Source organism: Squalius cephalus, assembly GCF_949319135.1.
Source record: "Squalius cephalus genome assembly, chromosome: 15".
NCBI classification, from domain to species: Eukaryota; Metazoa; Chordata; class Actinopteri; order Cypriniformes; family Leuciscidae; genus Squalius; species Squalius cephalus.
In genome coordinates, this window is record NC_137136.1 from 16483144 (window position 1) to 16506528 (window position 23385).

At 37.2% G+C, this 23385-nt stretch overlaps 1 protein-coding gene across 9 annotated transcripts; it reads left to right on the forward strand.

The window, feature by feature from the left end:
• Window positions 1–101: 101 nt before the first annotated feature.
• Window positions 102–22978, forward strand: dtnbp1a (dystrobrevin binding protein 1a). 9 transcript variants are annotated; one of them, XM_079893782.1, is made up of 10 exons: window positions 102–513; window positions 1129–1182; window positions 1484–1534; window positions 1721–1781; window positions 1863–1995; window positions 3370–3502; window positions 4854–4876; window positions 14834–14989; window positions 15592–15735; window positions 21746–22972. In XM_079893782.1, exons 1-10 carry the CDS (start codon window positions 458–460, stop codon window positions 22036–22038), a joined length of 1104 nt encoding a protein of 367 aa, XP_079749908.1. In that variant the 5' UTR covers window positions 102–457; the 3' UTR covers window positions 22039–22972. The 9 variants fall into 9 exon arrangements, with proteins under 9 accessions (XP_079749908.1, XP_079749909.1, XP_079749912.1 ...); XM_079893783.1 differs by having other exon boundaries at window positions 21749–22972; XM_079893786.1 differs by having other exon boundaries at window positions 15601–15735.
• Window positions 22979–23385: the final 407 nt, after the last annotated feature.

Below are 23385 nucleotides of genomic sequence, written 5' to 3' on the forward strand. Positions count from 1 at the left end.
GATACGTTTTCTGAATCGGTTCATTGAAACCGAATGAACCGAATAGCTCAAATGAATCAGAGAATTGCTGAACAACCTTTCCTTTTGTCACTTTCACTCTCAGTAAGGGGGCGTGTGTTTAACTAGTACAGGAAGGACTCACGTTTAGTAGCTACAGCTATCTGACAGACGACGCTGAATCACATTTTCTTACTTTGGGTAAAAATTTAATGTTATGTTAATAATACAGTGATCCAGATCCATTTTTGATTATTGAGATAAACACTGGCTGGATGAATCCAGCTACTGTAACGTTAGTCCTGCATACATTGTCCGACGGAGCAAAGCCCACAACGGGACATTAGGATATTGCCCTATATGTCATAGGATGACTGAAGCCCTCGTGAATGACTGTAAGCACACACAGATCTAACCTAAATGTCAAGTCTGTGTAGAGGAATTAAAGCAGCTCAAGGACATGTTTGAGAATTTCAGAGAGAGACTGCAAACGGTGCAGCAGGACTTCACATCAGGGTACGTATGAGCTGCCTGGCTGCTTTTTTACTATCCAGAGTCTTAATAAGGTCTTGAGATAGCAAAATTATATGACCTTTAGAACCTGAACTCATATTACATAATATTGACCTAACTTCTGCTTTGGCTTCTTGACGAGAGTGTCCGGTATTCAGCAGAGAGCCGAGAAGTGGACGCTAGCTAATTAGCCTGCTAATAATCTCACTTACTTACAGCCAAGAGTGTTGTTTGTTTTTGTCTTAATATCCACAAAACAAAGGCTGCTGGGTATTAAAAGAAAGAAAATGTATTTAATAATTTAATATTTGTGGGATGAGGGACACGAGATGTTCAATGCTGTCAAGTTAGCCGGATGCTAACAACTACAATCTGGAATTGCACTAATAACTTCCAGCTGACTGTCATGTGATGGGCGAAACAACATTACTCCGTTTTATTACATTTTCTCAAATAAAACTTGTTTAATAAAATTTAAATATTTCCCAGTGACACTGGTGCATGTTTTATATAACGACAATAAACCAAAACGACAACAATAAAATACAGTAGTTTTATAACTAGGCATATTATTTGGATTTTAGGATTTTTACAGTGTCATATTTCAAAACTTCTCAGAATCAAGACCCTAAGTGACAAATCCAAGGAGGTGAAAGTAAAGAAAAAACAAAGGTAATGTGCTCTCTTGTTTTTTTGTTTTGTTTTGTTTTTCAGACACACACACACACACACACACACACACACACACACACCCCAACGTGTTTTTATATTAAATGTAGACTCTCCATAGGCGCAATTAATGGTTTTATTCTGACTAATGCTATTTTCTATACCCTAACCATAACCCTACCCTTAAACATAACACTCACAGAAAACTTTCTGCACATTTTTCTTCCACATTTTTTTTTTTTTTTTTTTTAATGTCGCTTATATATACATAAATATATATATTTTATGTCATATATTCTCTCAGAAGAGATGAGCACCTCCCTGAATATTCTGCTGGAGTCGAGTTACTCAGTCGGTAAGTTGCTTTCCTTTTTTGTACACAACCAAATCAGAAATGTCAATGATGTCAAGTTATCAACAAAAATGTCAGTGCAATGGAATCAAAGGAAGTATTTTGATAAATATCTGAAGTTGATGAATGTAGTAATAACTGGTTTTTTTTTGTTGTTGTTTTTTAATGTTTGGGCTTTTTCTTCACCAGATATGAAGACACTTGGGTGTCCCTTCATAAACGGGGTAAAGAGTGTGCAAAGGCTGGGGAAGTAAGTTCACACTTATAACTCTGTACAGTTGACTCATTTGTGGTGCCATAACCATGGTAACTAAACCCTGTGGTCTGTCAGATAGTGGACGGAGAGGTTGTGATGCTGTGTGCACACTGGGAGAAGAGACGAGGAGCAGTGCTGGAGCTGCAGGAACAACTGCAGCAGATCCCTGCTTTCCTCTCGGACCTGGAGACTATCACCTCACGTATCGGTGAGACATCACACATAAAAATCTTAATCAGTGACAAATCAGAGGTATTCGTACAGGGATACTTAGATATTTATGGTCTTGGTAGATAAGGAGGTTATTAATATTACTTAATATTACTTATACATTTTAGTTCATTTGGATTAACTGACAATCTTCCTCTTGATACTTTATCCATTCGTACTTCCATATATTGATACTTTATCCCAAGCTGGCACAATGTGTCTCGACTTACCAAACTAGAACATGAGCTGCTGTTAAGGGGAGAGTTATCAGTGAAATATCACTTTTTTATCCTTGTAGAAAGCTATCTTAAAATAAAGTACAAGTCATATGGATTGCTTTTATGATACCTTTGAAATCAGTGCTTATTGTACATCTCATGTGGGCTTAAATGGAGCTTTTTCTGTGATAGTAGAGAAATAAGATCACCTTGACTCCCTTTGCCGAGTGTTTGTCTATGCACAATGCTACCCACTCTGTGTGTAACTGTGGTACATGGTGGTAATGAGAGTGATTCCTGTGGAGCTCCATCTGCTGATCTCAGTAGCTGTTGTTCATGCCATAACATTGCACCTATTGGCTTCAATCCTCAGACTTGGCTCCCTTACAAAGTGTATTGTGCAGACTGCCTACACAATAGCCAATCTAAAGTTGCTGGATTCTTTGATGAATAGAAAGAACAGCATTTCTTTATTGTCACTTTCGTTTATTTGAATACACCCTTGCTTAATAAAATTATTATTATTTCAATGAAAAAAGTACTGTACAGTACTGTATGTTTAACTGAAAGGTTTGAGGAAATGCAAGCAGTGATTTTCCAAGTGTAAATGGAATTTCTATACTAGTTACACTGGTTTGCAGTTTTATTAAGAAGTATGAAGTGGCCAAGTGTAAATACCACCTCCTCCACCATCTTTCTAATGCAAGCAGATATGAAATAAGGCATATCACGTTCCCTCTGAGAATCCAGAGCTCAAATTCAGAGAGAACTGCAAATTCTCATGGATTTTTAGGCACTTTTTAGTGTTGCCACTTGGTGGTGTTATGTAGCTATATGAAGTCCTGCCTTTGTGGAACTCGCACTGACAGCAAACAGTGCTTATATTTCTATTATCATTCACTTGTGCTCATTTTGTAGTCTGTAATGTAATACATGTACAGATGAAATGTACTTTTCTCAATGGAAATGACAATATGTCACCATACCTTGCATTCTAAATCAGCACTGCAGAACTCCTTAGCTAGTAGCACATGAATTCAACATGATAGGATGCACACGTTATAGGGGCTTTGGCTTTTTTTCCTTTTTTTACTGTACATAATATTTGCTTTAGCGTGTTATAAACTTCTTTCGTCTTCCGTGTTTTTGCACAGCTCACATGGAGGCTGATTTTGAAGAGATGGAGAGTCGTCTGTTATATCTCGAGGATTTGTGTGCTCAGTGTGATCATCAGCGCTACAAGCACTTTCAGGTCCTGCAGCTGGAGAACTACAAGAAGAAGAAAAGGTAAAAACAGCGTTTATTTCCTCTTAAATAAAGGCCCTAGACAGTTTAATGTGTCCATTATGTCTTTTAGCCAGTACTTTTCCTTTCTGCCGTCTTTTGTCCCCTTGGCTGAATTATAACCAGCCGTATATGTCAGAAAGCCTTTGTGCAAGGGTTCTGTAGGAAAGATAGAATGGGATTTAAGTGGTACTAGTTACCAGTGCATAAATGCATGGTTATCATAGCATCAAACACCCGAATCATCACATTTCCCCTTGAGCACTTGTTCATTCAGAGATGACTCTTCTGAAGGCATGCTATGATCAGGACATGCATTGTGTGCTGCATTTCATGGTCATTTGATCAGCTCACAATAACTGCAGAACATGAAGGTTCTGTCCATCAAGGATTTGCCCCTTTAACTTAAAGGAATAGTTCACTTTAAAATGAAAATTCTGTCATCATATACTCACCCTCATGTTGTTTCAAACCTGTATGAATTTCTTTCTTCTGCTGAACACAAAGGAAGATATTTAGAAGAATGTCAGTAACCAGGCAGTTTCTGGGTCCCATTGACTTCCATAGTATATTTTTTTCCTACTATGGAAGTCAATGGGACCCAGAAACTGCCTGGTTACTGACATTCTTCTAAATATCTTCCTTTCTGTTCAGCATAAGAAAGAAATTCATACAGGTTTGAAACAACATGAGTGTGAGTATATGATGACAGAATTTTCATTTTAAAGTGAACTATTCCTTTAATAAAGGAACAGTACATTGTCATTTTGACGATATTTTGCACCCTGGCAATGTTGAGAAGATATTAGGGCATCTGTATTGAATAAGTGTTTGTGAAACAAGCTATGTAACACCTGCTGTTTAGGTTGTTTATCATCACAAGGAAACTGCACGCAGTGTGTTTTGCAGATTTCACAGAAGCACTGAATAACCACACGCAGAAATAAGCTTCAGTGAAAACACGCAAACGTCCTATTGTCCTTGTACTGTATGAAAACACTACCAAGCATGTATGTGTGTTGTGTAATCATACAGGCATTTTTGATGCTGTGTGCTCTCGCTGTTTGAGCCTTTAGCTAAATCATACATCTCTGGCTTTGCCCAGTGAGTTGTAAAGCAGCTGGGCTCAGTTCTCAGTGCCCTTCTCCTTCTGCGTGTGGGTATTCATTAGTACAAACACACAGATGCAAAAGTTGTCAGCGCCAATGAAATGATGCATCCTCTTTTTCTCGGGAATCTGTGCCTGTTTTAAATGGGGCTGACTTAATGTGACATCTGGTGAGATCTTGTGCTCTAGTTGACTATATGTATTTGTTGTTTATGTATGTAACTTTTTTTTTAATTTGTTTTCTAGGAAAGAGCTTGAGTCTTTCAAAGGTAAGAATGATCATTTTTTACATCTCCATCTCAATCTCCTAACTCCACAGCTAATACGAATATCTTTAATAAATATGTTTACCAATATTTTATATGTATATATAAGATTTTTACATTGTTACAAAAATATTTCAAATAATATTTCTGTTCATCAAAGAATGGATAGAAAGAAATGTATTACGTTTTTTTCTCCAAAAAATATAATATAACAAAATATTAAATAGCACGGCTGTTGTCAACATTAATAATAATCTAATTATTTAAGCGACAAATCAGCATATCAGAATGATTTCTAAAGTATATCATGTGACTGAAGACGAGTAATTGCTGCAAAAGAAATCATCATTTGCCATTACAGAAATAAATTACATTTTAAAATATATTAAAATAGAAAGCAGTTATTTTAAATTGTAATAATATTTGACAATGTTGATAATGTTAGTGTTATGACCTAACTTTTTTATGATCTAATTTTTTATGACCTATGATCTAATAAATCTAGACTTGGTGAGCATAAGGCACTTCTTTCAAAAACACTGAAAATATTTTACCGAGCTCAAGCTTTTGAATGGTATTGTATTTAATTAGTTACTTATAATTATGTAATCATACTTACTTAAAGGATTATAATTTTCATTATCATATTGTATATCATCTTATTATTTTATTACAATTTCTTTAACATCTTAAACAGATTCAAGAAGTAGAGAGATCATATGTACTAAAGAATTGTATGAAAATATATAGTTCAGTAAAGGGAATGAGTCATTGACCACTGACACTATAAAAATAGTTTTTAAATTGTGATTTAAAGGTAGAAACAGAAAAAAAGATCACTGTCAATAATGTTTTTTATTTGGTGGAGGTGCAGGTTTCAGAGGGATAAATAGTTCCCAGTTTAGTCGTTTTGTATATTATTTTAGCATTTTTATTTACATCATGAAGCTCATTTAGTGCTGAACAATGAGAATAACCGTGTAGTACAGTAATTGCCCAGGCGACACAAATCAACCTGAGGGAGGGCAAAACTGCTCTAGTGAGTGGACGCTGCTGTCTTTATTTGGTCTTATGATGCCATTAATTCCACACTGACCTCCAAGGGAGGCTGCCTGCTCCATCTGTTCATACCTACCGTCCGGAGAAAATAACATTCACTTTCATCATCGCAGCTCCTCCATGTATCAGATTGAGATGTTGTACTAAACAGAAATTGCCTTGAGGCGACTATGCATCATTGTTCACTTATCCGTGCCCTTTATCTAGAGAACATTAGGTCATCTGAGTGTAGAGGTTATTTTGTAATTGACGCAAAAGTAGATGTTAAGAATAAGGATTCAATTTTTTTTAATGTATTTATTTTACATCCTAGTGATTCCACAAATGTCTTTGTCACTGAAAAAGTGGTAAAGACTGTTTATAACACTTCCTTTGGTACGTAGGTGGTGTTGCTTGAGATTGGCTCGTTGTTTGTGTGGGCAGTGTACTTCAAGACTTCACACCTCATACTTGATTATTTATTTATTTATGTTTTAAAATGATTTTTTTTAATGTTTTTATTAATTCATTTTTCCCATCTGGACAAGGAAGCTGTGGTTTACTAATATCTGCAGTGTAAAATGCAACGCTGATATCTGTGAAAGACTTTTAGATTTATCAATGACTTTAGTGTGTAATGTTCTTTTGTGTCAGATTGCAGTTTTTTTGGCACTAACTAATGATTATTCACACTAATGTTGACGTTATTCATGTTCTCTAATTCTCTAATTGTAATATTAATCATAAGTGTAGTTGAGTGTTGTATAAAGTATAAGATCGATTGATTAGTCCCAGATTGCAAAGCGATGAAGGCAAATATTTTACACAAAACTCAGATTTCTACAGACCCTCACCCCTATAACAGGATGTGAATGGTACGCTCCCTGCTTTCCTCCTCACTCCAGCTGCATCTGTAGCTCTGTGTCCCTGAGCAGGCAATGTCTCAGCATTCCTGGCCATAGAGGAGCTGCTTCTGGAATAAAAAGGAGCGGCTGCAGAATATAAGATGTTCGTTTAGCTGTTCTTCAGCCTCACTTTAACTGCAGTCTCAGGCTTACCAGTCCTGCTTTCAGCTTATCTGCACTCTTCAAGGAGAAATACAAAATGTCCACGTCGGGAACTCTGGACAGCAGCATGAGAGATTCTTGTAGGTTTCCAGACACTCTTTTTTTAATTCAATATTGAGTAGATGGTTGTAAGGTTAATTTGATGTGCTGATGTATCACAGTTCTGGCTGTATTTCAAGGGATCTGAATTGGTGGTTTGCAGTAATTGTTTGTCATCTTTGGGTTTGGCAGGCTTTAGTAATGGAATTTCAGCGCAGATTAGGATACATACTGTGGCTTTTGTGTCTGTATGCCTTTTCATTACCAGCCATCATAATGCAAGCCTATGCAGTGCTTAGAATTATATTTTTTATAAAAGACTTTGGATACATCAAATTTAGAAATGTTGCTGTAAATCTGTTTGAAAGACATCATGCATGCCATGGAGTTGTTGTAGTTATTTACTTGAAGTTGGGGTTAGTATTCCTGCTGTTCTATGTGTTGAGAGCATTGCTGTAATATGACAATGTCTTAAAGAGCCAAAGTACTGTTTGCTTAACTTGTGTGCCCTCAGACCATTGTGCCAATTGGTTGATTTTTGACCTGTACATTGGGTTGTAGAGCTGCAGCCTCTAGGTGGCTCATGTATTACAATCTCATAAAGTTATCTCAGAGATTAAGCATTCACTAGAGAGAATTTATATATTATATTATAATATGTTATATTATACGGCGTGAACTACTGAAGCATAAAAGGAGGAGCGACGACATTATGGATGACATTATGGACATTATGTTATGTTTTGTTTATGTGTGTGCGGCAGTCATCCGTGAGGGGCTGCCGCTTTTCCTTTCGTTTTGTTGTTTGTTTATTTTGATATATTAAAGTGTTTGAACGTTCGCCGGTTCCCGCCTCCTCCTTCCCTTATCAACATACCTCTTTACACTTATCAACGCTGCCCCCGCGTATTTTAGTAATAAAATAGCTCAGCTACTGAATCTCTACATTATATTTCTCAGCAACGAGGGGTTGCAATTTCTCAGCTATAATCTCTCTCTCTCTCTCTCTCTCTCCAGTCTTTAACAGATCTCAGATCTCTCTCTCAATAATTAATTAAAAAAATGCTTTAATTCAAATAAATGTAATCTTACGCACTACTATATCTCTTTGTCTGATTGAAAGCAGGCAGAATGCTAGATCTAACGCGCCATAACTGATGAAAATAACCATCAATTTTACCCTTCCGGTCAAATATTGCGCTGCAAACATCAATGACAGCTTTAAGTTGTCAATGGTGGCAAATGACCATGGTATAAGCGGGCTAGCCATGCATTAAACAATTTTAATGCACTTCGCGGAGGCAACCACACTCCACTTCACGTCGGGTGGTTCCTTGCCTCCATTTCTTGCATTAAGTAAGGGATAATCCACGGCTAGCTGTGCATTAAATAATTTTAATGCACAATGTGGAGACAAAGAACATCCCGGCGTGAAGTGGACCTATTTTCAAAGGTTGTATAGTTTGTGATTTGTGCGAGTTGGATGTTTTCTAACATAAAGTTGCTAGAACATTTAGGTTTGAAAAAAACTAAGCAAAGGGGCTACTCTTTATTTTAAAGGGGTGGTATAATGCCCTTTTCACAAGATGTAAAATGTGTCTTTGATGTCCCCAGAGTGTGTATATGAAGTTTTAGCTCAAAATACCCCACAGATATTTTTAAATAGCATGTTAAAGTTGTCACTTTTTGTGGGTGAGCAAAAACGCACTGTTTTGTGTCTGTTCCTTTAAATGCAAATGAGCTGCTGCTTGTGGAAGAGAGGGCGGAGCTTCAACAGCTCCTTCTTAGCAGCTTTGATTACCTCACACAGACATGCATTGAAAATTTCAAAAACATTTAGCCTTTCAATGGAGTCAATGATGGAGAGACTCAAGAAGAAGTGACAACATGTAGAATGCAACAGGACATCTCTGAATGATTAGTTGATAAATGTAGGTAGCTTATGTGTAGTTATCTTCTAGTCATTGATTAGCATATTCTGTCTTGATAATCTATAAATCCTGTTCAGTCACTAACCCGGGAGGAATGTCGTGTAGTCCCTACCAGCTGTTTGTTGTAGTCCTTAAAAAGCAATTTCTTTAAAAGCAAATATCTCCCTTTGAGCATTGTAACTTTGCAGATGTTGTTTATGCTCAAACATAAAACATTACACACTAACTGAAGTTAGAAAAGTGAAATCATAATCAACCACCCCTTTAAGGTGTTCTTGTTACAGTGTAATTATACATTTACGTACTGAGTAATATCAAGTAACAACATGTACTTACTATAGGGTAGGGTTAGAAATAGTGGTTGGTTTAGGGTCAGTTGCTTGTAATTATGCATAATTTACTGTTGTTAATTTACTGTTAACAAGGACACTGTAAAATAATGTTACCAGCAAAGGTTCTACTGACACAAACCAGAGACTATTTATAATTCATTGTCTATCCTAATTGACTGTGGTTGTTGAGCAGAGTAGTGATCTTGAACCACCCATGTGTTGAAAGAAGACAGTGTTCATACATTCCTCTGTCTCTTTTCTCTTTCTGTTGCTGGATTCTGGGGTTCTGTTCTGTGTGCGGAGGCAGGTCAGCTCATTAGAATGAGTCATTAACCTGTCTGGCTCATGGGCTGAACCTGCATCACCATCCGCTGCCAGATGCTCCACTGATTAGCACAGCATTTCTTCTGCTGCATTTTCCTAATAGAAGATTGATGGTTTTAATGAACATTGTCATCAGTGTAATCTAGCCATATTCACAGTGAGCAGACAATGAAACTGTGTTGTCGAAGTCGTAGCCGTGGTTCTGTCCATTGGCCCTCACAAAGGTTCTTAAAGTGGGTATGAAATGGAAGTTGCGATTTATTTATTTATGTTTCCCTATTGTGACGTACATCCAAGTGAAACAGCTTTTCGAACAAAAAAAATGTAGGGCTGAACTTGATTTTGTCCATGGGGAATGTATTTGATGGTTGTGGTTTGCTATTGGTGAATCTCATGTGAGTGACAGGTTGTCCTGCCCTCACAGCAGTAAACACGTCATCAGAGATGTCGTGGCTAGAGGGAGGGGAAGTTATTTTGATTAATTATTACGGGGGCACATGAATTTAAAAAAAGTGCATGGATAAATCATTCATAATAATATTCCATTAAAATTTTTATTTGTTCATTTTGATTTCATGGTGACTTTAACATGTTCCCTCATTTCTGAGGAATGTGTGTGGAGGATGTGACAAGTGTGATCAGAGAGCCTCGGGCTCACCCTGTGCCGTCAGCTATCATTAGCTGTCACGCGTACGTAACGGAAAATGTGACGAAAGGCACAGCTTAGCTCTGCAGATTTAGTGCTTTCATTCTGTATCCATGATTTAGTTCCCGTGGACATGTAATCTTTCAAGGGAGGAAGCTGTCTGTTAGCATTGCCATTCATCTTAATGGCACTTGCTCAGATTGCGTAGGACAATCCACCCCTTACGCCACCGGTAGTATGGCAGCTCATGGGCGCTGCGTTCTGCTGTCAGTTTTTTTTTTGTTTTTTTTTTTGAGACAATCACCTGAACCTCAGATGTGTTAAGTAGAAAAAAGTCACTATTCATGGGGTATTAAGAGCAAACCCAATCCCTTCACTAGCAGCTCTTCTGATCTGTGACGTCAAAGGCAGCAGATAGGGACAAATATAAATCCATTTCATGCCTTTAGAGCCCTTCAAATAAGTTAGGAAAGGTGGCATCTACTGTAATTAATAAATAAAAATTAGGAATATATATGTTTGTGAGGTTCTTATCAGTCCGAATATGGAGCTGCTTTTGAATGGCCGTCAAAGGAGAAAGATGCTTTTTGCAGCCAGATGGCATCTACCAGCAGGAGCTAAGAAGCCAAACCTTGACCTCTTGTCAATTTCATGTTTGTAAGTAAAATGTATTGAACCTGTGCCATTGCAAGTTCCTTCTAATTCTTAAAGAATTAGCCTCCCCATTAAAAGCTTGAATATATTCCATTTAAAAAGAGAACAGCCATTAAATAAGGTTGATGTCTCAAATTTAGAATTGTCTATGGAAGGCTACATGTTGGAGAGTCAGTATATGTACAGTGAGGAAAATAAGTATTTGAACACCCTGCTATTTTGCAAGTTCTCCCACTTAGAAATCATGGAGGGGTCTGAAATTGTCATCGTAGGTGCATGTCCACTGTGAGAGACATAATCTAAAAAAAAAAAATCCAGAAATCACAATGTATGATTTTTTAACTATTTATTTGTATGATACAGCTGCAAATAAGTATTTGAACACCTGAGAAAATCAATGTTAATATTTGGTACAGTAGCCTTTGTTTGCAATTACAGAGGTCAAACGTTTCCTGTAGTTTTTCACCAGGTTTGCACACACTGCATGAGGGATTTTGGCCCACTCCTCCACACAGATCTTCTCTAGATCAGTCAGGTTTCTGGGCTGTCGCTGAGAAACACGGAGTTTGAGCTCCCTCCAAAGATTCTCTATTGGGTTTAGGTCTGGAGACTGGCTAGGCCACGCCAGAACCTTGATATGCTTCTTACAGAGCCACTCCTTGGTTATCCTGGCTGTGTGCTTCGGGTCATTGTCATGTTGGAAGACCCAGCCTCGACCCATCTTCAATGCTCTAACTGAGGGAAGGAGGTTGTTCCCCAAAATCTCGCAATACATGGCCCCGGTCATCCTCTCCTTAATACAGTGCAGTCGCCCTGTCACATGTGCAGAAAAACACCCCCAAAGCATGATGCTACCACCCCCATGCTTCACAGTAGGGATGGTGTTCTTGGGATGGTACTCATCATTCTTCTTCCTCCAAACACGTTTAGTGGAATTATGACCAAAAAGTTCTATTTTGGTCTCATCTGACCACATGACTTTCTCCCATGACTCCTCTGGATCATCCAAATGGTCATTGGCAAACTTAAGACGGGCCTTGACATGTGCTGGTTTAAGCAGGGGAATCTTCCGTGCCATGCATGATTTCAAACCATGACGTCTTAGTGTATTACCAACAGTAACCTTGGAAACGGTGGTCCCAGCTCTTTTCAGGTCATTGACCAGCTCCTCCCGTGTAGTTCTGGGCTGATTTCTCACCTTTCTTAGGATCATTGAGACCCCACGAGGTGAGATCTTGCATGGAGCCCCAGTCCGAGGGAGATTGACGGTCATGTTTAGCTTCTTCCATTTTCTAATGATTGCTCCAACAGTGGACCTTTTTTCACCAAGCTGCTTGGCAATTTCCCCGTAGCCCTTTCCAGCCTTGTGGAGGTGTACAATTTTGTCTCTAGTGTCTTTGGACAGCTCTTTGGTCTTGGCCATGTTAGTAGTTGGATTCTTACTGATTGTATGGGGTGGACAGGTGTCTTTATGCAGCTAACGACCTCAAACAGGTGTATCTAATTTAGGATAATAAATGGAGTGGAGGTGGACATTTTAAAGGCAGACTAACAGGTCTTTGAGGGTCAGAATTCTAGCTGAGAGACAGGTGTTCAAATACGTATTTGCAGCTGTATCATACAAATAAATAGTTAAAAAATCATATATTGTGATTTCTGGATTTTTTTTTTTAGATTATGTCTCTCACAGTGGACATGCACCTACGATGACAATTTCAGACCCCTCCATGATTTCCAAGTGGGAGAACTTGCAAAATAGCAGGGTGTTCAAATACTTATTTTCCTCACTGTATATATTTGGCATATCTGTGTTTCCTGATACAGTAATGGTAACTTAAAGCAGTGTCCTGAAGAAATTAATACTTTTATTGACAAAGGATGCATTAAATTGATCAAAAGTGACAGTAAATACATTTGTAATGTTACAAAAGACTTCTATGTCAAATAAATGCTGTTCTTTTGAACTTTCTATTCAACAAAGAGTCCTGAATTTTTTTTTTATCATGGTTTCCATAAAAATATGAAGCTGCACAACGGTTTTCAACATTTGTAACAATAATAAATGTTTCTTGAGCAGCAAATCAGCATATTAGAATGATTTCTGAAGAATCATGTGACACTGAAGACTGAAGTAATGAAAACAATATTTTAACAGTCATTTTAAATTGTAGGAATGTTTCACAACAATATTGTTTTTACTGTATTTATGATTGAATAAAAGCAGCCCTCGTGAGCATAAGAGACTTCTTTCAAAAACAAACGAACAAAAACCTACTTACTGACCCAATCTTTTGAATGGTAGTGTAAATTAAAGGAAATATTCCCTTGCATATAGATTTTTAACCTAAAATGTTGATGTTGAACTAGAAACAAAATGTTATTTGCCATTTACCTTCATACCAGTTTTTATATTAACATTTAATTGGGCATAGTAGTAAACAGGTAGTTTTATAACTGTAAAGAGATGGGATAATCATGATTCTGCTGTGAAATATTGATTTGACAAGCGTGAGGGGCTGAAGCAGGTTAGTAGCGCAGGCGGCATCAGAGGAGGCTGTCAACCAGATATCATTGCTAAACTAATGTCATGAAAATACATGCATACATATTCAGTTTATTTTAATGTGCTTGTATCATCTTCATTTACATAGCCCACTTTTGCAAGGCTAATGTTGTGCTGAAATGGATAACAATGGTTTCCTAGTGAACATGCTTAGATTCAGCCCAGCACTTTTATTTAACACTGCTCAACCAGCGTGTCTGTTGAAAAACAATATGTGACAGGACTGTAGTTAACACCACATCCTAATAACAGAGGTGCACTTCACAGCTTTGTCAATGGACTCATTTTCCTGACAATACACAGGATAACGGTAGACAAAGTCTGCTCTATATTTGATGTTGCTGTATGCATACTTGCATGCATTTAAGGTTTTTCCAGCACAGAGGGTGATTAGTGACCATGTCTTGAAATACTTAGTGTTTAGGGAGTTTTAGGGGAATTATTTAGCATAATATCAAGTTTTTGGCGGTCAAATAAACTTTTCATTCTGGAAGTTGCATTTTTTTTAGACTGTGACACCATAAGCTTTGACAGGATGTTTGTACCACATCTATGCATACATCACACCTATAAACACCACAGACGGTGACATTCAAATAGCATAGGCAGGCTTCCTGCTTTTTAGAGAAGACTATGCACTTCCTGTGAAAGATAAAGTATTTCATTGCACATCTTGTATCACTCGCAATAAGCGCACCCACTCTCGTGCCGCGTACACAAAAGAAGCGTTGCGTTCTCTGCCACCCCTATTAGAAGATCATAACACGCTGTGGTAAGCTAGCATGCTGGAAAGACATTTGTGTAGGATCTTCTTCATTGTTGGGCTGTAGAAAACATGTTTGAAAATGTACACTGTTGTTTGAGGTTTAGATCTCAGAGGTTTGCGTTAGCATGCACGGAAAAAGCATGCATTTTTTATTAAATAAATGCAGCCTTGGTGAACATAAGAGGCATCTTTCTTTTGAACAGTAGTTTTTAGAATGTTGATAAGATGTTGAGAATTATGAAAAATATATTACAGATCAGATACTTACTGTAGAAGATTGTAATACTTTATCCCCAATTGTGGAGTAACTTGACACATCTGTGGCATCAGTAGGCAGTGGCCATTCAGATTGTTAATGCGTTCCTACTAAACTTGTTGAGATGAACACAAACTGTTGTTGTATGTCATTTGAATCTATATGTAGTGAAAATAAGTGTTATGTAATTGCTTTATGTGTGCTCAAGTGTTGTATGTTACTACAATGATTCTCTGAGGGTGAATCCACTTCCCTTTCCAGTTCATTTTATGCTTCCATCCCCCATCTTTCTTTCTTCTCTCTGGCATTTTGTAACCTACTTGGTTTTTTATGTCTCTCTTTAGCGGAGCTCGATACAGAACATGCCCAGAAAGTGCTGGAGATGGAGCATGCGCAGCAGGTCAAGCTAAAGGAGCGACAGAAGTACTTTGAAGAGGCGTTTCAGCAAGACATGGAGCAGTACCTCTCCACAGGATACCTCCAGATCACGGATAGGAGAGGTCAGTTACCTATTTTATAAGGACCACTTCTGCACATACTTGTTCAAATGCCTGAAATTGATTTGTTATGCTCTCAACAACACTTTTACTATTCATATTTACTCTCCTCATGTAGTGCAATGTGCATTTAGTGGGACAGTGAGCAATGGTTTAGCAGTCAAAATGCAATGTTCTCTTTTTCATAGTAACCTTCAGAAAATAGCAGCAAAATAGTTTGAATCACAGCCGCTCTATATGATGTGCTGCTCACGGCTCTGTCCTTCCCTTTATGAATATTTAAACATACTGTTAGTGTGTTAAATGGGAGGTTAAAGAGCTTATGCAAGGATGTTGATGGTCTTCTCTTTCCTCTCTCCTGCCTTAAATGCTGCCCTGATGTGTGAGGTATGCTTTCCCATGCATCCCCCGTTCTTCAGGACATCTTCTTTTTCCCAGCCTCTTCCATCCATGTCAATATGTTAATTATATTGTGAAATTTGCTTGTATATACCTGAAATATATCTGCTGTTCTGTAGGTTTTAAAGCGATCAGATGGTTTGGTGTTAGGATTCACAAAGTTAAAGAAGTAATTGTTGTTTGTTTTCTTTCATCTTCTGGGGCAGATCCAATAGGCAGTATGTCCTCAATGGAGGTGAATGTTGATCTTTTGGAACAAATGGATCTCACAGATGTGTCCGACCATGAGGCTCTCGATGTCTTCCTCAGCTCCGTAGGCGAAGAGAACAGCGCTCTCTCTCCTGACACAGGTCGGTTGTGCTCTTAGTGTAACCTGATTTCATTTGTTTCTTTAAAAATGTATTTTGGTGCCTATGCACTTTGCACTTTTTCTGTAAGCACCAAAGTAACAAGTACCAAAAACACAAAACAAAGAACTACTGTGAGGAATTCAGAAACAGAATAAGTTTTATTGGCCATGTGTGCTCACTCACACAATGAATTTGTAGTGGCATTGGAAATTTCAATACACTGGTGTTGTTTCTTAACACACTTTTGTGTCTAGATAAGGACAACACATTTTGTGTTACTTTTAAGTCAACCAATGTGTTATTCCTCTTTACACAGAAAGTATGTTGAAATCTTTAAATCTGTTATAGTTAGACAATTTGTCAAATGTTATTTTTGATCCATTTGAACAAATCTTGTATGCAATAAAAACATGTAGTTTATAGAATTTATTAACCCTGCATTTACATAAATCAAATTTCAAAAATATGCAAAATTCAATTATAGTAATTTAATCATTAACAATGCTGTTTGATTGAAAGTGTTCTTGAAGAGTTAACGGTTAATTAAAGGAGAACTCCGGTCAATTTTAACATTGAGCTAATTTTTTTGTACATTTGGAGTGCTGTCAATACAGAGAACAACGACAAAAATCGGTGTTGCCTACACCGAGTTATTCTATTTTTAAAATTTGCACCCTGTTGACTTCAATGGGGCAAGTACTAAACCTGCTTTTAGCCTCTTAACATCCTTGATGTGTCATTACAAGTGCACAGAAAATGTGAGTGATTCCTTCTGAGTGAACACGAGTGAGTCTGACTGCAGTAGATGTGAAAGATGTGTATAAAAATGATGTTATTTAAGCCAGCGCAAATACCTTTGTTTACATCCTGTTTTTCGGTTGAAGTCCAAAGTAGTCGATTGCCGAGTTCACGCGCGTGATCATAGGTATTAAACCTATGCGTGTGAACTCTGCAATCGACTACTTTGGACTTCAACCGAAAAACAGGATGTAAACAAAGGTATTTGCGCTGGCTTAAATAACATCATTTTTATACATTTCTTTCACATCTACTGCAGTCAGACTCACTCGTGTTCACTCAGAAGGAATCACACACATTTTCTGTGCACTTGTAATGACACATCAAGGATGTTAAGAGGCTAAAAGCAGGTTTAGTACTTGCCCCATTGAAGTCAACAGGGTGCAAATTTTAAAAATAGAATAACTGGGTGTAGGCAACACCGATTTTTGTCGTTGTTCTCTGTATTGACAGCACTCCAAATGTACAAAAAAATGAGCTCAATGTTAAAATTGACCGGAGTTCTCCTTTAAGTTTGTACTTTGAATTTAATTTTTTTTATTTGACAGCATCTTAAACATTAATCATTTTTATTTACATATTTGTTCGAGTGAATAACATACAGTACAAGTGTGAGGGTCGGTGAGATGAAGCCTCTCGTGTATCTGCCTGTCACTGTCAATAACTGCCACAGGTGCTTTAGGGACTTCTACCATTCAAAGCTGCAAGGGTGCAAATAGAGACACATTTGTTATTTATAAACATAACGAATATAGAATAGAAAGCTAATGTTAGCTAGAATGCCAAGAAAAATTTAAGCGTCAGAGGTAATGTTAACTTCTTGGGTCATTTTGCACAGTACGTGGCACTGTGAGCTCAGTTAATTTGTGACAGAGAGAGATGATGCGGTAAACGGCACCGTGAAATTCCCTCATGTGAATCACGGCATGGCGACAGCGTGTCATTGATTAATTAGAAGCTATTCCACTCACAATAAATCTAACAAAAGAAATTAAAGCTTGTTCAAATGAGTTCCCTCCACCGAAATTGTGCAGCGTTGGCTGTTATAATGTAGCTTGTGACGTCAGAAACACCAGCAATTTCAAACTGCGTCTTTGGTTCACCACAGTTTTAAGGAGAAAAATACTCAGCAATGGTGATGACTTATGAATTTGCACATGGTTTGTCTTATCTCTCAATATTATTTTTATTATTTTTATAAGAACAACAAAAGTTAACAAACATAAACAAACATACCCCCCCCCCCCCAAAAAAAGACAACATTACAAATTACATAAGTGCCTAAATAAAGTACAAAGGAGAAAGATAAATCACGTAAAGAGGGGGATCATAGTAATCATAGTAACTGATGTGTTAAAATCTCTAAGTTCAGCTATGTTGAAGAAAGGGACCCCAGAATCTGGGAAAATTAATATGAGACTTTGCATCAATAAACCCTGTTTTTTCAAGGTTTAAGACAGACCACCTCAGCAAGCCATCACTGAAAACATGGGGGAGCAGTGGCTTTCCAGTCCCTTAATATAATTCTCTTGGCCACAACCATTCCCAGCATTAATGCCAGCTGCAAAAAAATAAGGTAAAGAGGAAACTGTGTCCGAATAGCCAAAGACGGCCAGTTCCAATTCAGGAGGGAAAGTTTCATCATATGCCGCTGAAGACCAAGAAAAAATATCTTGCTAGTAACTCTAGAGTTTCAGGCAGAACCAAAAAGAATGAGATAAAGTTCCCTCTGCACCCTGACATCGGTCACAAATTGGAGACACAGCTGGGTAGATCTTGTGAAGTTTGGATTTAGAATAGTGCAGTCTGTGTAACTGAATTAATTGGAGTCTTCCATTGATGGAACAGCTATGTATTCTCTTCAAGATTTCAGACCAGAGGTTGACAAATATATTGATACCCGCCTCTTTTTCCCAGGCTACCCTAAGATAATCAGAAGATGTATTCAACTGCGAAGAGAACAAGGAGACAAATTTGGAAACCATATGCCTAGAATCTGGTACTTGTTGCACCAGGTCATAGAAACTATAGTCAGAGAAAGCCAGCTGAGCATAATGCCGATCAGCCGAATCTGCAAATAATGAAAAAAACGAGAGTGAGAAAGATTATTCCCTTATTATTCCACATTTGGAAGATTCTATCACTCAAAGCGGGTATAAAATTATGATTCTCACTAATGGGAGAATAAAGGGAAGGCTGCGTGATACCAGGAAATGCCTTAATTTGTTTCAATATCCTTAAAGAACTATGCACTACAAATATTTTTAGTAATGCTCTTTAAAGGAACACCCAAATTGGCTAATTGTAAAGCCGGGAGAGAACTCTGAGATTCCATGTAAATCCAGCTAGGATAATCCACTGCACTCTCATAAGAATAGGGCGATTCATAATTCCAAAACATCAAAGCCCTTACGTTCACGGCCCAATAACAGTGTTGAAAAGATGGCATTACCAACCCGCCCAGCTCTTTAGATATCTCTAAGTGTGCCTTAGAGATACGATGTGCCTTAAAACCCCAAATAAAAGAAAAAATGATTGAATCTAGATTTAAAAAAAAAAGATTTCTTAAGATGGATGGGTAAAATCTGAAATAAATATAAAAACTTTGGAAGGGCCACCATTTTTATAGCATTAATGCGGCCAATTAATGATGGTGGAAAACCCTCAATTTTCCAATGGTAGATTTAAGGCTCTTTATTGCAGCCATAAAGTTAAGCTTAGGAAATAACCAATCGTAAATAAGTAAAATGATCCCAAATAAAAAATAAAAAAAATTATTAGGAAAATGACTGCCAAGAGGAACAAAGATGCTTTTATTCCAGTTAATTGAATACCTGGAAAAAGAACCAAAATGGTTTATTAAATCCATTAAAGGGGGTTAAGAATTAATGGCGTCTTTTAAGAATAAAAGCAAATCATCCGCATATAAAGAGAGTCTGGTCTCTACAGACCCAATTGTAATTCCTCTAATAGAAGAATGGCTGAATACTTATAGCCAGTGGCTCCAGAGCCAGATTAAATAATAAGGGACTAAGGTAACAGCCCTTTCTTGTCCCATGATAAAGAGTGACATAGTCCCTGGTAAGTATTACTGATTTTGGGTTTGCATAAAGCATCTCAATATATGTACGAAATTTTTTACCAAACCCAAACTTATCTAGCACTGAATATAGATATCGCCACTCGATCTGATCGAAGGCCTTCTCTGCATCAAGTGAAATAATGGCTGCCCTAGACCGATGAGAGCCTACACTATACATAATTACATTAATTAATAAAGGGGTTTGGCAAAAAAAGACTTTGGCAACAATCTTCTGGTCACAATTAAGCAAGCTCAATGGTTTATAACTGGAAGGATCTGTGTCATGCCTTTCTGTTTCAATAATAAACAAATGTTCGCCTCGTAGAGAGAATTAGGGAACAGTTTATTTTTAAAAGAATGATTTATCATTCTAACCTGTAGTGGGGCAATTATGTCTGCATGAGCTTTATAGAATTCAATACAGAACCCATCAGGCCCTGAGGCTTTACCATTTGAAAAGGACTTGATAGCCTTTAAAATTTCATCCAAAGCTCCTCTCTGGCAGCCTCACTAAACTTTGGAATGTCAATAGTATCAAGACAGTCAGTAATATCTGAGTCAGGCACATTACATTTTGAAGTGAAAAGATACTTATAGAATTCTTGAAAGCAGACATTAATTTCCTTTGGCTTAGTTAACAGCACACCAGACCTTGATTTAAATTTGTAAAATGGCTCTATTAGCCTGTATGTCTCTTAGTTGCACATGGTTTGTCTTAAAGCATATTAAAAACACTATATAGACATAAAAACATTAAAAACTTGATTTTCACCACAGGGGGACTTTAAGTACATTAACAAAGTAAAAATTATTTGTTACTTTTCACCACTGCCGTGTATATGTGTAAAATCCGCCTTGACCATCTACAAGTGATCACAAAAGACTTTTTGAAAGCCTCTTAATGCCAAATACAGAAATTTTTCTTTCCTCCATGCAGATATCCAACTATGATGAAACTTGCTCATGAGAAGAATAACAGCTCACAAAGTTACACAAAGCAGCAGTGTGATTGGATGATAATTAACACATATTGTGTTGGACACATTTGCATTTTTTTGTTGTTGTTGTTGTTGTTTAAACACATTTAAAACAAAATAACAAAAATAGTCCGAAAATGTGTTAAGAAATAACATTGTTTTTTGAGAGTGTACTTTAATATAGTAAGTAATAATTGTATTTATGTTATTTAAATACAGTTATTTACATGGGTAAAATAGGACAGTGGTTATGCAGAGCTCTGTTGTTTGTGCAGGTATATAATCATAGAATGTATTAAAATGTTCTATTTATTGCATTCAAAGTCCAGATAAGATCCAAAAATCTTATAAAGATGAATCCATATGAATCTTTTATCAAGTCGTGAATAGATAGGATCACTTTATATGATTAACAGATTGTGTCTAGTATCACATATGGCAAACTTGGAAGCTAGTGCGTTTACCTTCAGAACCTTTTTGAATCTTTAAAGTTTTGGTTATTTCCAGTGTAGGGACAGAAACCTACAGGTTTCATTAAAAATATCTTTCATTTTTATTTATTTAATTTTTTATTAACCAAAGTCTTATGAGTCCTTATGAGTTTGGAACGACATGAGGAAGAGTCCATTTTTCTCAGGATGGGATGCATATACAACATACATGATTAGAAATACACCAAATAAATGAAATATAAAACACTAAAAACTAGAACAACTTTTTAAATGATACAAGTGAATTTAAGCATCACAGCATTATAATGTACAGTACAAAACAGATTACATTTAACTGCATTATTAATTATTAATATTTTTAAAGATGATCTTTTAAGTGAGCATTATAGAAGACAGTGAAGAAAATCTTAATATAAAATGTGCAATTATATATATCAAATGAGTGTCCCATTTAAAAATGGAAATGGAAAATATGGTAGTTTTCAGCTGTCCTCAAGTTTTACCTTATTTAAAGCCATTGTGCGAAATACTGAAGATATTCCCTCTAGATCAGAGCAGACAATGCAAAAAGAAAGTGCAGGTTTTGTCTGAGTGCTGGAATGACATGGAGTATGGCATGGAAGTATTCAGGGTTGTGACTGCACTTTAAGGCTAATTCATATTCTGAAATAGATGGTGTGACATATTTTCACCTTGTTCAGCAGAAGACCCAGCTCTGGAACCTGGCTCATCCCCATCAGACATCAGCCTGAAGGTGCCCTCACAGACAGAGCTGCGGCAGACCGTGTCCTCCATCTCTTCCTCCTGCACCGACACCATCAGCGGCGTGACCGAGGGTCCGGATGAAGAGGATGGCAGCGAGGAAAGCTGCAGCGGAGACTCCCCACTGGTCCAGTCAGATGAAGAGGAGGTACATGCTGACACAGCCCTCATGGCCCTCCCAGAAACAGAGCCGCTCAAAAGCTCAGACGACAGCGACACGCAGGCCCCCTAGTGGCCATGCAGGGGGGAAACGCACTCGCTCAAGTTGGGTTCTGGACATGAAAACCTGTTTTACATCAGTGCCCAGACAGAAGGAGTGCTGATGTCCAGCCAGATGTTTCTTCATGGCTTAATGCGACACTTTGAGATGAAGGTTTTGGAGCCTTGTTGAGCGCTGTTTGTGCTCAGCCTTGAGAGCAGCTCTTTTCAGACTGTTAGCACTGTGATTTTTGCTTCATTCTTTCCCAAAACAAATAAATCAACACAATGTATGATACAATTCTTCATATTACCTGCTGCATCAGAATTATATAGAAATTAATAAACATTTTACAGTGTTCCTGCTAATATCACTGATGTATGTTGCATGAATTTGTAATGCAGAGCTCATTTTTGAGCCGATTGAAAGACTCTGTATGAATAAAATATACCTTGAAATAAGATGGGCCTCACGGACATTCTCAATGAAGGACTGATATTTCAAATCATAGTGATCTAAAGAAAATATCTTCCACCAAAGATTTCGCAGTCTCCGGTATAAAAATAGCTGTGAACATTTGGACCATCTGTGGTTGCAGAATTTACAGGCTCCCTGTACAGCAAGCTGTTGCTCTGAAACCCTGTTACCTCTGTGGAAAAACACTGAATTAGCATGGTACCTGCAGTAAGAATGAGGGTTTAAAAGGAAGAGTAAAGTCTGATTGCATGGCTTTTAAAATGTTTCCAAGAACTAGGGATGTTCTGCCGTTATTAGTGCACTAACGTTCACAAGTTTGGGGTCTGTATGATTTTTTGTATTATTATTATAATTCTTAATTCTTTTAATTTAATAATTTAAATGCTTATGCTCGCCAAGGCTGCATTTATTTAAAAATACAGTGAAAAAGTAATATTGTAAAATATTATTACAGTTTAAAGTAACTGTTTTCTATAATAAAATACCATTTATTCCTATGTTGTAAAGCTGAATTTTCAGCATCATTACTCCAGTCTTCAGTGTCACATGATCCTTCAGAAATCATTCTAGTATGTGATTTGCTGCTCAAGTAACATTTCTTATCAATGTTGAAAGCAGCTGTGCTCACAAATGTGGAAACATTTGTGGTCAGGATTCTTTGTTGAATGGAAAGTTCAAAATAACAGCATTTATTTGAATTTTTTAACAATGTATAAGTCTTTACTGTCACTTTAGATTAATTTAATGTATCTTTGGTGAGTAAAAGTATTCATCTATTTTAAAAAAAAAAATGCTGACCCAAAACTTCTGAACATAGTTCTAAATACATATTCAGATATACACCACCACTAACATTAGTCAACATGAACTACCAATAAAAATACTTTAAAATCATTTAATCTT

Bases quoted from the DNA above. Each gene is read 5' to 3' on its own strand.
- dtnbp1a (XM_079893782.1), top strand. From the start codon at position 458: ATGTTTGAGAATTTCAGAGAGAGACTGCAAACGGTGCAGCAGGACTTC. The intron at 1,183-1,483 runs GTAATGTGCTCT...ATATTCTCTCAG, and splicing joins AAAGTAAAGAAAAAACAAAG to AAGAGATGAGCACCTCCCTG. The intron at 3,503-4,853 runs GTAAAAACAGCG...TTTGTTTTCTAG, and splicing joins AACTACAAGAAGAAGAAAAG to GAAAGAGCTTGAGTCTTTCA.